This window comes from Protopterus annectens, chromosome 1.part2 (assembly GCF_019279795.1).
Source record: "Protopterus annectens isolate FY-2018-M chromosome 1.part2, PAN1.0, whole genome shotgun sequence".
Taxonomy (NCBI): Eukaryota; Metazoa; Chordata; order Ceratodontiformes; family Protopteridae; genus Protopterus; species Protopterus annectens.
The window spans coordinates 676,934,989-676,952,624 of NC_056727.1; the positions used below are offsets into that span (position 1 = coordinate 676,934,989).

At 34.7% G+C, this 17,636-nt stretch overlaps 1 protein-coding gene across 1 annotated transcript in view; it reads right to left on the reverse strand.

Moving 5' to 3' along the window:
• The window catches only part of AKT3 (AKT serine/threonine kinase 3), a 2,413,182-nt gene that overhangs the window by 667,401 nt on the left and 1,728,145 nt on the right, over positions 1–17,636 (reverse strand). The window contains exon 8 of the mRNA XM_044058335.1: positions 13,256–13,324. Coding sequence (XP_043914270.1) covers positions 13,256–13,324 — 69 coding nt within the window. The remainder of the gene's footprint in view (positions 1–13,255; positions 13,325–17,636) is intronic.

Sequence of the window (17,636 nt, forward strand, 5' to 3'; positions counted from 1 at the left end):
TATGTGAAGATACATCTTTTATAGCCATACCCTTAAAATATTCTCAGGAGAATTTGGATTTATTTAGCTATTTTTTGCTATAAAATGTTTAAGGCACAGATTGTGAGAGATTTAGGAGTTATATGGAGGACTGTAGTTTCCCACGAGAAAGTAGTCTTTTCGTACCCCATCTTTTCAAGTTTAGTTCTGAGAGAGCACCATAGTTTGTAGATAGTTTTACAACTCCAAAAAATATGAAGTAAATCAGCATTAACCAGAGGGCAAAAGGGACAGGTTAGCATTTTCTTATAACCAAACTTATTTAGAACAGCAGGGGTATGGTATGAGTTGCGTATATATTAGATTCTTAAACGGGGTTAACTTTACTGCGTTTTGTATAGCATCATACTTTTGCTCCATTGAAATATTCTCATCAATGTCCTCCCAGTATTTGGAATATACGAGTGAAGATTTAAATTTAATTCCCATTAGTTTATAGACATGGGAGATCATTTTGGTTTTATAGGACAGGATTTTAATAATTAACTGGGTTGTTTTAATCTCTTGTTCCTCTATTTTTGTATTTGAGTATTTTGTTTTTATTAATGATTTAAGTTGTCTAAGCATGGGGTCACACTTGCGTGATGTGCCTTCATGGAATCTTAGTTCATTCATGCTTAGATTATTAAGATGATGGATCTGCCAGACTAATATCTTTGATTTGCGGATATCTGTTGAGATCTATCATTTTCTGGTTTATTTTCAAGTTTGGATTGACATGTATGGGCTGCAGAAATTTAAGTGCATTTTCAAGCTGTAGGGATGTGATTACATTTAAAAAAATAATTATCTTGTTTTTGATCGTGGGATGGCGACTTTGGTTATGAGGTTATTTTTCAGTTGTATGTAGGGGTATGGCTTGGGATTAATGTGTAGAGAACTTAATTGATTATACCAAATTTTGATCCAGGTTGGAGGCCATGTTTGACAAGTTGTGTAATAAGAGATTTGGATAAGTCGTATAGCATTAATGATGTAGTATTTGAAATCTGGAAGTCCCAGTCCTCCTTTTTCTTTTGGCACTATTAGCTTTTCATAGCGAATTCTTGTTGTCTTTGGGGAACCAAATGAATTTTAAGGGCTGTTTCCATTTTATAAAATACATTTTTATGGATATTTAAGTTAATAGAGTTTAGATGAAATAGAATTCTGGATAAAATATTCATCTTGATAATAGCCATTTTCAACAAGGGGGATAAGTTTATATTCTTCCCTCTTGACATATTTGTTTTGACTTGTTCCCATGTTTTTTGAAGGGTAGCCTTCATCAGATCTTTGTGGGTATGAACAAAATTAATATCCAGATATTTTAACGTGTAAGTGACTGGAATTTTGTTAGTTGGAAATTATGATTCTTTGTATTTATATGGATTAATAGGAAAAATGGAAGATTTTGAGGTGTTTACTTGATAGTTATATTAGAAAAGTACTCTAGTGATTTAAGGATTTTGTGCAGGTCAGTAGTTGGTAATTCAAAATAGATATTAAGATCATAAGCAAAAGTTGTGTAATTCAGTGTTGTAAAGTTTGGGGATATAAGTTTTTTGGGTAATAAGAAGTAAGAGAGGTTCAAGGTAGAGGTTAAAGAGATAAGGCGAAAGGGGACATCCCTGTTTGGTTCCGTTAGTTATTTTAATAGGTTGAGACACAGTTTTGTTAATAAATAATGTAGTGGAGGCATTTTATATAATGTTTTAATAATATTTATGAAGGATTATGTGAAATTAAAATATGCCATGGTTCGGAATAAGAATTTAAGATTTACATTTTCAAAAGCTTTGCTGGCATCAACTGTTAGAGCATACCTGGGGTGTTTATCTTTTGCTAAGAGTATCATTATAGTGTCAAGGGTGAGAGAATTATCACACACCTGTCTCTGTTGCACGAACTGTAATTGTGTGGAGGAGATTATAGTGGATATCACTTTTTACATCCAATGTGATCATACAGAGGTTGGTATTTTAATGTCCAAGTTAGTAAGAGCAATGTGTCTATAACTAAGTGGATTTGTTTTTTCAAAGTGGGGTTTAAGTATGAAAATTGTTTTTGAGTTGTGTATCGGTCTGAAATAACGTGGAATATAATATAATTATAAATTTTAAGCAGGATTTTAGACAGTTGTTAGTTAAATGTTTTGTAAAAATTCAGCAATGAAACCATCTGGGCCTGGGGCTTTTTTTTATTTTTAATTTGATTGCTAGTTTGATTTCATCTGATGTGGGGGGGGGGGGCTTGCTAGGAAGTTATTTTGCTCTTCGCTCAATCAGAGAAAATTTAAGCCATTTAAGAAGTTATATAGGTCCATCTGTATTTGAGAGTTGAAAATGTTATTGTAGATTTTTACAAAAGAATTAACTATATTAGTATTTTTGTGAAATATTTTACCTTTATAATATATATCTGATATACTCAGAGGTCCATTTTTGAGGTTTATTAATTTGGCTAGTGTTCTGGAAGGGAATGGAGCCATTCAGAGAATTTATAGAGAAGTTTTAATTCAGTAAAGGATTGTTTATGTAGACGAAAAGCATAGAGCTGTTTCTGAAGATTCCAAATATTTTCTGCTACGTCGGGAGTATTCATTTTGGAGTTTGGTTTTCTAGTGACTATTTTCCTTCTTGTTTGTGTTTTTGTAAATAGATGCTTTCTGGATGAGTACTCCTCTAATAATAGTTTTGCCAGCAGCCCATTGAATATCATAAGGCATGTCACTAATAGCTAAGTCTTGTTCCAGTTGAGATGGAATTAAACTGATTTCTCATATTACTACTTTTTTAATAGACTGACATTAACAACAAACTTGCAGAATCCCCTCTAGTAGTTTTATTACAGGTTGGATTAAGAGTAATTGAGATTTTCAAGTGGTCTGAAATTGATTTGATATCGTTTTCATAGTTAAGAATTCGACTAGATAAAGTTTCAGAAACCATAAAGAAATCAATTCTGGAAAACGCCCTATGCGAAGCAGAAAAATATGTGCATTTGTCTGTTGATTTATCGTGTTCAAAAAGTAGATAACGATCTATTAGGTTGAAGTTGTTTATTAATTGTTCTAGGGCTAAAGTGACTTGTGTTGATTGTTTTCTAATTTTATTTGAACTATCTTTTGAGGAATTAATAAGAATATTCCACTCTCCACCAATGATATAGTAATAGTTAGGGAATTTGAGTAGCAGATTGTAAATGTCAGAGATAAATTGTTGATTAGAGCAAGGAACGTAAATGTTAAGGAATAGCATAGGCTTATTTAATTGGGGATAATAGCAAGTAATTCCAATAAATCCAAATGAGGACACTCCACAGCAAATAAAAGCAACCGTTCAAATGCAAAATAACAACGATCGGTACACCGTTAGAACAGTAAGCGCTTTCACATTTATGGCAAATGCTTCTTCAGACTGTTGACTAAGTATCAAGCTCTAGTATTTAAAACTGAACTCATTAGAGATCTATCCAATCAACATCTATTCTCAATTAAGAATTAATGGTCTCAAAGTGCTAGTGCTTAAAACTCTAGTAGTAAATAATATATATATATATAAAAGCGAATTATTTAAAAACGACTTCCATAAAAATTCAAAACTCATTTACTAATACAGAAAAATACAATGTTTCTATACTCTGTAAAAAATGGAATATAGAATATAAAATGTGTATATACAAATACTATTCAATTTTAAATACATAGAAATAACTGAGGAATGTCTAACTACTATATTCTAAAATGTATGTATATTTTGTATTTCATATTATAAACACATTAAACTATTTAATATGCTTATTTACATTCATTTAATAAAATAGACTAAAAAATAGACTAAAAATGATGAAAAAATAATGAAAAATGAAGTTATTCATTATTATAGCAGCCTTGTGTCTGGTGTTGAAAGTCCCTTGTAACTTCATATTCCACCTAGCTTCTCTCTGTTCGGTGTAATTCCTATAATTTCCTAGTCTACTATTCCTCTCTACTATCTCGGCTACTGTGAATTTAAAACTGCTTAGTACCAAAGGTTAGGACTTGTCTCGCTATGGCATGGTCTTGCCTACGTAAAAGCTACTGCATGTGCAGGTAGCTATATATATCACGTCTCTACTCTTACAGTCTGCATAAAAATTGAAATTATATTTCCATGCTGTGGTAGGATGTATGAAATAATCTCTACCTGACATGTAAGTGCACTGGTTACATGACCTGCATGAAAAAGTACCTTTCCTATCAGAGATATCTGTCTTTGATTTTGTATTTTCATAACATCATAGTCTTTTCAAATTTTTTGTATTCTTATATATATATTTCGGCCTTGGTCCTACTATTTGTTTTATCTTCGTATCAACTGTGAGAATGTTCCAATTTCTTAGAAAAACTTCTCTAACCTTATCATTATTGTTAGTGTATGGTATAACTGTTCTATTATACTTCCCTCTGTTACTTGTTCTTACTTGAATATCATCTTGACTGTTTCTTTTATATATAAATGGCTTCCCTATGGTGTCCCTTCTCATATTATTTCCTTGTCCCAAACTCACTATCTCATCTTGTTTATATCCTCTTTCTTCAAATTCATTTTGTAACATGTCTATGGTGCTATTAAATTTATTATCATCACTCGTAAGTCTAGATGCTCTTAACATTTGGCCCTTAACTATGTTTTTATATACATGAGGGGGATGCATACTGGTACGATGCAGTAATGTGTTCTTCCTACATTCTTTTCTATGTAACTGTGTTTCTATATGCTGCCCTTCTCTTAATAACAATATGTCTAGGAACTCTATCTGGTCCTTAGACCATTTTCCTATGAAGGATAAAAACTCAGTCATCCCATTTATATATTTAATGAAATCTTTAAGTGTCTCAATACTTCCTTTCCAAATCAAATAGATGTCATCTACAAAACGTTTATAGAATTGAATGTTGTTGCCAAAATACATGGTTCTGACTACTATGTTATGAAAATACAAAATCAAAGACAGATATTTCTGATAGGAAAGGTACTTTTTCATGCAGGTCATGTAACCAGTGCACTTACATGTCAGGTACAGATTATTTCATACATCCTACCACAGCATGGAAATATAATTTCAATTTTTATGCAGACTGTAGAGTAGAGAAGTGATATATATAGCTACCTGCACATGCAGTAGCTTTTACGTAGGCAAGACCAACAGGACACTACGTGAAAGAGTACGAGAACATATTTACGCAGTCAGTAAGGAAGATAAAAGTAATGCCATAGAGAGACTAACCTTTGGTACTAAACATAGTTTTAAATTCACAGTAGCAGAGATTACACCGAACAGAGAGAAGCTAGGTGAATTATGAAGTTACAAGCAGATAAATCAATGGGCCTGAATGATAGAGTTTCCCTTAAGCCATTTTTAGAAGCCAGGGACTTTCAACACTAGACCCAAGGCTGCCATAATAATGAATAACTTCATTTTTCATTATTTTTTCATCATTTTTAGTCTATTTTTTAGTCTATTTTTCAGTCTGTTTTATTAAATGAATGTAAATAAGCATATTAAATAGTTTAATGCATTTGTATATTTTGTATTTCATATTATATACATTTTAGAATATAGTACTTAGACATTCCTCAGTTATTCCTATGTATTTAAAATTGAGTAGTATTTGTATATACACATTTTATATTCTATATTCCATTTTTTACAGAGTATAGAAACATTGCATTTTTCTGTATTAGTAAATGAGTTTTGAATTTTTATAGAAGTTTTTAAATAATTTGCTTTTATATATATTTACTACTAGAGTTTTAAGAGCTAGCACTTTATGAGACAATTAATTCTTAATTGAGAACAGATGATTGGATAGATCTCTGAGTTCAGTTTTAAATACTAAAGCTTGATACTTGCTCAACAGTCTGAAGAAGCATTTGCCATAAATGTGAAAGCGCTTACTGTTCTAATGGTGTACCGATCGTTATTTTGCATTTGATTAAACGGTTGCTTTTATTTGCTGTGGAGTGTCCTCATTCGGATTTATTGGAATACTGTTTGCTGTTTTGCCGTTTTGAGACACTTTACCCCTGTGAGTGTTTTTTGTTTACTTTTCAATAACAGCAAGTAAAGTGAGACCATCGACTGTCTATGTCGGATTTGAAATTTATGATTTCTCCTGGGAAAGATTATTTAATTATAATGGTGTACCTTTGGAAGCAGTATTGTTGCCAGCTGATAAGATTTGATTAATCCAAGTATTCTCTCTTTTCCCCAATTGGTCATTTATTAAGTGGATTTCTTGAAGACAGATAATATTGGATCTATTCTGGTATATTACATGGATTATTATGTTCATTTTCTTTTTATCCTGAAGACCATTAATGTTCCAAGAGTCAAATATAATCATTATGTATTGGTTTAGTTACATGTCTATTTTTGGGTGTAGCTGGATTACAGAGATGTGAACAATTAGACTAAGTGTTAATAAATTTGACATTGTATTTTTGTGTGGCATCCACTTCACCTATAACAACCCCAATGCTTAACCACCTATCTCCCTGAGATATAGTGGAGAGGTTTGTGTGAGTGAAGGAGTTATTGAAATGTATTAGACCTGAAAGGGCCCCAAAAAGTTGCAGGGAGATAAAGGTCAACAATACTAAACTATTCCAAGTGTCAGCAATCATTACATGACTCGTACTACTGGATACTCCTTTAGTATGAGTTACATAGGAAAAAAAAAAAAAGAAAACAGTGTTACTATGTTTACCCAAGAATACAATGCAATAGCGGAAAGGACCTTAACATTGCTCTATATCTAGAGATACTACAGAAGTCATTGATACAATATTAGAATTAGATTAAACAATAATCTAGAATATATTTCTTACAGTGAGATAAATTGTGTCAGTTATTACAGCTCGTAGATAGGCTACAAAAGTAGTATTCTTCTGTCACTTCAATAGTAAACTGTTCATAATTTTAAACAAAAATTGAATTGTTTCCTCTACAAATTAGATTTGTATTAAAGCTGGTTATTAAACCTTGCACAGGTCACCATACTATTTTCATTCAGAGAGATAGTAGCAAGTTGGAGTAAGGGTACTTAGAATTTATATATGTTATAGATCCCGATGCAATTTTGTAATACTGACTAATCATAATAGAGGAAGGTGATGTAGCTTTAACTTTGATATATGCGCGTTGTATCAGTATTGTTAGGCTCACATAGAGAAAAAGAAAAGAAATTGTTATCATCTGAGCATAACCAGTAAGTATTTTGTGGATATATAACAGCACCATGCTGTCTTCTCATATTGACTGTCATTTAAGCATTTAAAACAACTGCGAAATAAAGTCATGGCTGCTTAAGTGCATATGCTGAATGACTGTTCTTCTAGGAAGAGGTGGTCATGAAATGGACAAAGCTTCAAATATTCCATTTACTTGTTTATATGTGGTACCACTGAAACCATACTAGAACGAGGCAGATAGTAAAAGTCCACTGATGCAAGCAAGTGCATGCTCAGAGGACTCAGGATATTGGCAAAGGAAGAATCTGTTAATAAACTGATTGTGTGTTCCACTGAGCTAAAAAGCCATTTTGGTATTATGGAATTGGAAAACACATTATATACAGTGGGAGAAGGATGTAGATATTAGAGACATTGAGAGTTAATATATATAATGCAGGAACTAAAGTACAGACAGGAGTAGGGTGCGATGAAAAGCCATAGAATATTTTGAACAGCTAGAGCACATTATCTGTGAAGAGACAGCTGTGTATGTTTATTCTCATTACTGGTAATTATTGGGTAACTAGATGAAGAACTTAAATAAAAATTATACATTCATTCATTTTACAAATAAGTGCATTTAATCAGTAAATTCGATTTATAATTAGGGCCGTGTGACTTGTAAGGTAAGAAGGGATGGCAAGAATAGTTATCTGCGTAAAAGCATAGGCTATAGGTGTTGAAAAGCAGACAGTCACAGTATGTATATATAGTGCTTGTTTATAAAAGCGACATCCTTCATTATTAGGCTGATTTACTTCACAACTAAGTTGACCAATTCCACTCAGTAAATAGTGACTCTCTCTCTCTCTCTCTCTCTCTCTCTCTCAGAAGTGCATCTTTGGCATTGTTAATTAAAGCTGCACAGAAAGTAAAACATAACTAGTTCATACAGGATTAATTGTGTGCATAAGAATACATGTTATACAATGAAATTTAGAATGCATCTTTCATGTTAGTTGCATAGTCTGATTATTGCTAAACAGTTATAGCATATTGAGCTCAAGAATTAAACTTTATTCAGTCATCACTTTATTGTGGAAAGCTAAAGAGAGTTTGGTTTCAACAGTTTGAAGTAGAGTCAAAATACACAAAATATCCTTTACATCTTGATAATTATCATGTAAAAGACTAGATGCATACTTGCGATAACTCATTCGTCTCTTCACATGGAAAGCAACTTGCAATGTCTTCACAGAGTTTTACTTTGTGGTTAAAAGTTGGAGTTTAGAATCTTGTTTAAGTTATTTTAATAGTAAATGTAATTCTCTGCTTTTTTTTGTTCCCTGGAGTACTTTGCATGGCAGGGAAGTTATTGGGGAGGTGACAGAGTCATGACATCAAGGCGGAAACAGACTAAAGACTTCTGGTGTCAGTGGAATCTCATGACGATGCAACTTCAGGTAAGACTTCTTTTTCCACTTTTCTTTTTCTTGTTTCTCTCTCTTCTTAATTAAAGATATGAAACTTTTTTCATCTTCACTGGTTAGATTAGGTGAGCGCTGACTACAGCTATAGATTAGGTTGTGTTAATATTATGAGCAGTAGGTTCTGATGGTGGTTGCGTTTATTTGCCATCCAAGTTAAGATGTCTTTTTGTAATTTATCATACTACTTTGGTATTAAAATGGAGACAGCTGAGTGTGTGGAGTGTTGGTTAAGTTTGCATCCGATGCTATATATCAACCATTTTAGATTTGGCAGATGCAAAAAGGAAACCATTCATTATGCTAGTTGTGAATGCTTCCTTGAAGACTTACTCAGGTGACGTATCAGGAGAAAAGGTAAGTAGATGAAGTTCTTAAATGAGATGTGGATGGTGATTGGATGTTCACAATGGGTGATTACTCTTTATAGAATAGAATGGGAAGTTGAATAATCTGAGCTTTATCAAAGTAGCTTTAATGCACTGCGATTTAAGATCTTCAGAGAATATAGCGATAGTCCTCATTTAATCGTGTCTTGTTGCATTAGTGAATTTTCCTAGTTTGCTTTGTTGAGCTACAGATAAGTTCCACAGCAATCATGTCACCATTAAGTTTTGTTCTAGGGAGGAGTTTGAAATCTTCACGTTAGTAGGTTGAAGTTGTGCTCTAACCTTTGAGTTCAGATTTTTTTATGGGTTGGGAAGTTCATTAAATGCTTTGTTAAAAGCTGTTTTTTTCTTTGACCATTGAGATTTGGTACATATAATCCCTGCACTGGAAAGTTAAAGTTGCAGGGTATTTCATTTGAAAGCGGACTCTCTTATTGATGAGGTAGGAGCAGTAAGGACTCAAGGCCTGCCTTTGCTGTTTAATGGGATGCGGGAGATATTGTGACCTCCCCAAGTTAAGTTTTTTTGTTTTGCTTGGTGAACGTTAAAATGGCAGTAACATGGGAAGCATTTTGTATTTTTGCATATATTTGGCATGGAATGGCTGAGTCATGGGTTTTACGTGAGTATTGTGCTCATTCAATGACAGTTTCCTTTGCTGTAGTTTTGTTGTCTAACAAAGTGTCTAGGATTTCCTTTTCTTATGGTTGTTAGTTGCATATGATCAAACTTCTCTGGCACTCCTCGTATTATATTATTTCTCTGACCATGTTTCTAGATTGATTATTTTCTGTTGAATATCATTAATGGTTTTGTCATTAGTTTTCATTTAACTCTGTATATCATTTATTTTACACTCGTTTTCTGAAATTCAGGCTTTGTTGTGGTCTAATCTTGTAATTTGCTCGTCGAGATTGTTCCCAAAAGTATTTAGTTTTCCTGAGAAACTTTGGATTTCATTCTGGAGAGATTTTAAGGCAATTCTGAGTTCAAAGATAGAGAACAGTGATTCAGTTTTAGATCTTGGAGAAGGTTCACTAATGTCTTGCTGTAGCTTTGTAGTTTTTTGCCTTTTGGAGGGTGTGTCCTTCTCCGGGAAAGCAATTGATGAAAGCTTAGTTTTGACTGTTCGTGCCTCCATTTGTTCTAGTTGGTTGGCCATCCCTTGGTGATTTTTGCATTTCTTCTTTTGTGTAGGTTTCAATCCTTGGAAGGGGGCTGACACCACATGTCTGGAGTCTCCACGGCTGGAATAAACTTGTAAGTTGTTAAAATGCAGTCAAGAGATCTTGAAATAGGACTGGTAGATTTTTATATGTTGAGGTCTAAAGATGATATGATGGTTTAAATTAATTCTATTGCATGATGTTATTTTTTTAAAATGGATATACTTTTTAGTTACAGGAGCAGTAGCGAGTACATGTTTAATGATCGGCGACCATCTTGGAATCAACCTATCCTTGAGGAGTTGTTGGTTTGTACTCTATAGTGATGACACAATCTATGGTACAAAGATGTGAGAAAGTACATTCTTTCTTCGGTACCACCTGACAAAGTAAACTTGAATGATTCTCTAAACAAAGCAGAACTCTGAAAATCTGCTTATACCATACTGCAGACCAATTACTGGGGCAGAGGAGGGGAAGGGAAGAAAGGCAAATCTCCTTAGGAGTCCAAGCAAAGTTCAAGTCTTTACACAGTTACTTGCAGAACTACTGTAACTTCATCAGTAGTATCTTACTCAGCATGTCCTAAAGACGGTAAGGAGGACTCTAATAAAATTAAAACAAAATGTTCAGCATCCCATGCAGTGGCTAAATGCAGGGTTAGAAAAATCTATATAAATGTAAGACAGAACTGCTAACAAACATTCTTAATCTACATTTTTTTTCAGAATATATTCTCTGCAGCATTACTCTTACACAATAAATTTTGGAACAAATGTCCATACTGTACTAAAATATGAATGTAGATCATAAGCCATGTGACAATGGCAAAATAACTATCCATGGGCATCATAGTATATGAAAACTGTGGATGCAGCCAGTCACAAGTGGTCCAAAATCCCTTACATGAAATGTACTTTGATGAGTAATGACAGTGTTTAAAAATACTGTTTTCTCATAACCTAATCACAAAAAGAAGACTGTCACGTTGAATTTCTAATGACTATAAAGCAGTACCATCTCAAATGCATGCTCGGGAATATGAGCAGTATAATGAATGGTTTTGATTGAACAGATATTTAATAAGATCTTTGGATCTGGGAAGAAAAATCTTTTCATTATGGAAAAAGCAGTAGTCGTCTAACAACACTGTCTGCAACTAAGAAATCCTTCCAGGTAAAGGAACTAAGAGCAACCACCACTTTCTAAGTTAAATAAAGGAAGAGACAAGAGTGGCTCAAATGGAGAAACCATGCAAATTTTCAAAAAATCTGTACCTTTATATAGTCTGCAAGCAGGGTCTGTTCAACACCAGCTTATCTAAAAGGTGGTAAGCAGGCAGACTTGGTATGTCAAGAGATCTACTGACAAATGTTTCTCTGCTCTGCATTCTCAGTAATGAACTGAGTAAAGAGCTTCCACAGTTTCAGACTGAAACTTACTTTTAAAACAGATATTAAAAAAAAAAAAAAAGTAAAGCCTCCTCCATGGTTCAGAAGGATAAAGCACTGACTGCAACCTAGATGACCCAGGATAAAATAAAGACCCAGCTGGTAGAGGAACAGGCTGCAGAAAGTAGAAGTGATTGGCTGACACTAATTTGCCAATCTTCGGGGAAGGGATGCAGCCCAATCCTCTGCAGCACTTACAGCCAAACAGAGTGCTGTAGAGTAAGGCAACACAAAAGGCCAAAGACAACCACTCAACAAGCATCAAATATATGATGCTGCCAGGAAAGGCATATGCATGGAAGTTCATGTGTGCCTATGGCAGAACCACTTACCTAGGCTGCAAAACTGTAGGAGAGTTAGGAACAGTGTAAAACAACATGATGGATGCCTGAATAATGGTCACAAGGCAATAGGGGAAAAAGATAAACAAGAAAATATATATTAAAAATATATACGCAAGAATAAGGAATGTTTGCAGGAAAAGAAAGAATGCTTCACATGGGATAGTAATAAAACTGCATGCCAGCAGCTACTAGGTGCATCAAATTTAAAATCTGCATTCTAAAATGTTTGCAACAAATGAGTTTTTTGTTTCAGAACTGTTACAGCAATTTTGAGACTTTCCTTTAATGCTGTTTCTCAGTGCTACCATGGGAGGCCCAACAGCTAAAATAAATCTCATGTTTCCAGCCACACACAAAAAAAGTAGCTTCCTATAACACAAAGATATTCAAACTACAAAATTCCCCATATATGCAGGCCAGTTTAGTAGCTGTGGATGTCATTCATAAGACAATCATGTGGCACTCGCTAGACTTTTTCCGGTAGCTGTCTTACAACTACATACGGCAGATGGCTACTTAGTCATTTTCTGTAGCACGTGCTGTCACTATCCTGCAACACCATAACATTTATGTACACAAATAAAAAGGGAAGATAACACCAAATTTATCTGGACCTGGACTGATGCCTTCTCCAACCAAAAGGGCATGAAACTAGGCTTGGTAAATGCCAGCACTTTATATTAAGGGCATTCTGATAATGGGTATATTTAGTGAAGGGAACTGTAGAAAGATATTTGCATCACTTGGCAGAGCATTGAGATAAACAATTTGTTTTACTTCACATTATAATAATGAATAAAAGCAAACAAATAAAAACAGAAAGCTAGAAAGCAAGCAATAGTGCATATATCATTGAAAAAAAAAAACATAAAAAAAAGGAATGCTATGCTTTCTCAGATATGGAGTACCACAAACACTTTTTCAAATTAAACATATCCAACCAAGCATGTGCTACCAAAATTATGCCTTCTCACTGAGCAAGTCTGAAGCCAGTACACCAAAAGAATGGTTAAAATATTTGTGTAGAACAGCACAGATGTAAATTCTTACTGTACTTCAACTAAACTAAATAATGCAGCAGGGAAGCAAACATCTTTATTTTCTGCTTACACAGCATTCTCAAAAGCAGCATCTGGTACAAAACTGAGCAGGTGCGTGTGTGGAACTCTTGTAGACTCACCTCGCCACCGTTAACATATTCCATTACAAAACATAACCGGTCTTTCGTTTGGAAGGAATACTTCAAAGACTTAAAGAGAAAGAAGAAAAATAACCATTTTAGTAAAACAGCAATTTTATTTATTGCATCACTTCTGTTTTACTGTATTTACTGAACAGCTTGCTCACAGGCCTCTATGACTGTCATCAAAACAGTTGCACATGGCTAAGTAAGTTTTAAAGCTCCCTACATTTCACAGCATCTGTTTGCTTCACTAATTTTGTTCAATAATGTTTCATTAAAACAGGTATGTGAATTTAATGGTACTCAACAGCATCTGGAGTGTCAGGACAATTACTTCTCTGTAGTGAATTCCTAACAGATGTAGTACAGCATGTTATTAATCTGTAACTGTTTCCCGTTATCATTTTAATTAGTCTCCAGAGAAAACATAGAAATAGAATTTTACTTTTCTGTCCCTTATTTACCTGGAGTGCAATGACACATTACAGTATATGTTGTGCATTTCGTAATGCTATAATCCCATGCAAAAATAAAAACAGAAAAAGGAATACGATAAGCTTGATGTGTATTATAAAAATTACATGACCTGCTACAGGAAAAGTACTCAAAGATTATTACAAGCAGACCCACCAACATTTAAAAACAACCTAAAGAGAGTCAGACCCATGCTGTAACATTTATAGGAATCAGAAGAAAATGTTATTTTTCTCAAGGAAAATTGTTTTTGACACAGAGAAATAGTAACTTTAAATATAAACTGAAGAAGGCCAGTATAGTCTAGAAATACATCTAACTCCCCAGATGACATCAAGATCCTCCAAGGGGAGGCTATATCAAATAGCTGGTGGCAAAATCATGGACTACAATTAAATACCAAGAAGTACAGAATTGCATCCTTTGGTTAGCATGCCTACGCTTATAACTATCACACAGATAACACACCCTTAAAAATTGATCTAGTAGTCAGGGATCTGGGAACCTATGTCCACAATGAACTGTCCTTTGACACATCCACATACGTAAGGAAGCCCTTTTCCTTTGCACAGCTTGTATCTAAAGGTATTGCATCCAGATCCAGGGATGTAGTTGTTCTACTGTAGTTGGTACTCATTAGGCCAGTCATGGAGTATAATGCCTTTTTTTCATTAAGTACCTGTCCAAACACTTGTCAGAAATGGAATAACCACAATGCTTTCTCACTAAAAATCATGGGCCTAAATCATAAAACCTAACCAGACTGTCCCAAAGCCGTTTTCCTCTTCTCAGTATCATATAGACTATTGGCAGGCAACCTCTATCTTGCATATAGAGCTTCAATAACCCCTATTATGACACATTCAGAAGTGATAAATGGTATCATAAACACTTGGCTCAAGAGATCTAAATCTCTATTGCAAAATACATAGAACATGTTGGATGGACAGTTTTGTATCACAGTGAATACAGCATGTATGAACAGTCTTCCAAGTCCACATAAAGCAAAGCACTTCACTTAACTCTATTCAAATGTAATTTGGACAAATGGATGGATATTTGCAAATTAACCCACTGGTTTAGGACTCCTGTCCCTCATGGATATAGGAAATATGTAAATGTCCCAACATATCCTATTTGGGCCATCTCTGGATTACTTGCAAGCAAACTATAAGGGCTTAAAACTATCATGGGAATGTAAGGCTAGGCTTTTTAAGATCATCACATATCAAAAGCCTAGTAAGTACCTATGAACCTATAAATAAGTGTAAAAGACAATGAAAGAGCTTACTATCTGAATACTTGGTTTCGGAGTCCCACCATCCTCTATAAGTATATTTACAAACTCTGGGTAATTTACAGAAACAAACCACAGCTCAAGACTTGACTCTAGAACAGTACAGATACGGTTTGTTCCATCAGCTTTGTAAAGACTGTAAAATAAAATCCTTAAGCAATTAAAGGTATCTTTAAAATCTGATTTACATAAGGTCCATGTTCTACACTGGTCCAGAAGCAAAGTTTACCATGGTTGAATTAGTCTCGATTACACTCATATATGACCTAATTCTAGTTCATGATTTATTTTTAAAACAGAATTCACATCTTGTTAGCACTAAACTGAATACTCTTGGTAGCTAATTCCAAATGGAAAAAAATATATACACACATATATATCTATATATACACGTGTGTGTGTGTGTGTGTGTGTGTGTGTGTGTGTGTATATATATATATATATATATATATATATATATATATATATATATATATATATATATATATATATGGTCTATATTAAATTATTGAATACTTAAAATAGTGAACGCTGATTTATCGAATCTTTAAAAGCAAAAGTTTGCAATCCCGAAGACATGGAACAGCGTTTTTTTCCCAGGGAAAAAAAAAAATCGCTGTTCCACAAAAAAAGAAAACTTCAAAACACTACATAAAGTGAGGGGCTTCGCACCTCACACCCCCCCTACTTAAATATACCAACTCCAAGAATGCACCACAGTGGAGAAAATGGCAAAGTCCCGAAAATGGCCCAGTGATTTTTTTTTTCCCCTGGGAAACAAATTGCTGTTCCGTGTCTTCGGGATTTCAAGCTTTCTCTGTTAAAGGGTCTATAAATCAGCATTCGCTAATTTAATATAGACCTTATATATATATATATATATATATATATATATATATATATATAAATTATGATGAAACCAGGGAAAGTACGGACATGCCAGGAACAATGAGTTTACTGCAAGCTGGACTGAAAAAAAGCAGAAAACACCTGAACTAGTTTGCACTTATACTGGACCTATATGCAACCAAGGAAATCACATTCAATATATAGTACTTTGTATCTTTAAAAGTCCTTCATTAGAAGACTTCCTCAGATGTATTCATTTTCTAAAGAAATGTTCAAAATAAAAAAAAGAGCTCTTATTTTGAGATGAATAAAGGCCATCTTCTGATGCAATATGACTCATCTCTTAATTACTTGTTAATAGTAACTAAAATGGTTTGTAATAGCCTTTGCTTTATGGATGTATTTTTTTTAAGAAAACTAAAACGGACATTAGAAAACAGCCAAGGACCAAGACAAAAATTCTGACAGGAAATGTTTTTGTAAATGTGACAAAAAAGTCAAAACATAAAAAGACAGACAGCAAGTGTCTAAATAAACAAAACAATCCATCCATCCTCAACCCCTTTTTCCCATTTTGCACATGGGGTCGGGGTGTCACTAACAGTGACAATCATCTCGAGTCAAGGTTTACTCCGCTGAGTGGCTAGCCCTACAGTGACAGTTCATCCGTACCACTCACTCGCACATACACTCACACCTACATCCAATTTAGTGTGGTCAATCCATCTACTGCATGTCTTTGGAATGTGGGAGGAAACCCAATAAACAAAACATAAATTACTCACAAAATGAATAAAAAGTGTAAATGCAGCCTGGGGCCTTTTAAAAACTCATTCAAGCCCTATCACAGCACTGACAATCTAAAAAGGGAAAGCTGTACAGCACATTACGGCACAGGGAAAGTACTTGGCAGCTTGGTAATGTTTTGTTTTCTAAGCAGTCCTAATACCTATGGCTTTAAACCCTACTATTGACTGAGAGCAGACCAACTCTTACCAGATCTTCATAGGTTCATAGGTTCATACTAGGCTATCTGCCCGAGGGCATTTACAAGCCTAGCCCATCGTTTTGTGGCTTACGCCACCCCTTTAGTATGGGGAACTATACCCATTATTTTGCTGTGCCTCTGTCGAGCAGTGACACTGAGGTAATCCCTGGGGTATATCTGCGATCTCCCATCCATTGGTCAAGATTTCTCTTGAACAAGGCCAGCGAGGTGCTCTGCCTCACATGTACCGGGATTTTGTTCCACAGCATAGGGAGTCTTTGGGTGATGAATCTATCCCTCCAGCACGTCCTATTAATAGCCGTGTCGAGGTTTAAGTCTCCGCCCTTGTGGCTCTGATGGATCTAGATTTTTGAGGTGAAGCATATTCATCAAATCTGGGTTTGACATGGCCTTGTATGTTAGGCAAAGGTCACCTCTGAGCAAGCGGTAGCGACTGAATAGAGCTGGAGTTCTTTCAGTCGGGCAGTATAGGACAGATTTTGAGACCCTTTATCCTTTTGGTGAGGAACTTTTGTGGCCTCTCCAGCTGCTGCAAGTGTCGGGTCAGATACATCCCGAATGGGGCATTGTACTCAATCATTGGTCTGATGAGTGATGAGTAAAGGGAGACTATGACCTCCCTTGATCTAGATGAGAATCCCTTCATGATAAGGTGGGCAATGTAGAAGGTCTTCCTAACCACTTTAGCTACATGGGTGTCGAATGACAGACTACTATCAACCTGGGTCCCCAGGTCCCTGATAACTTCT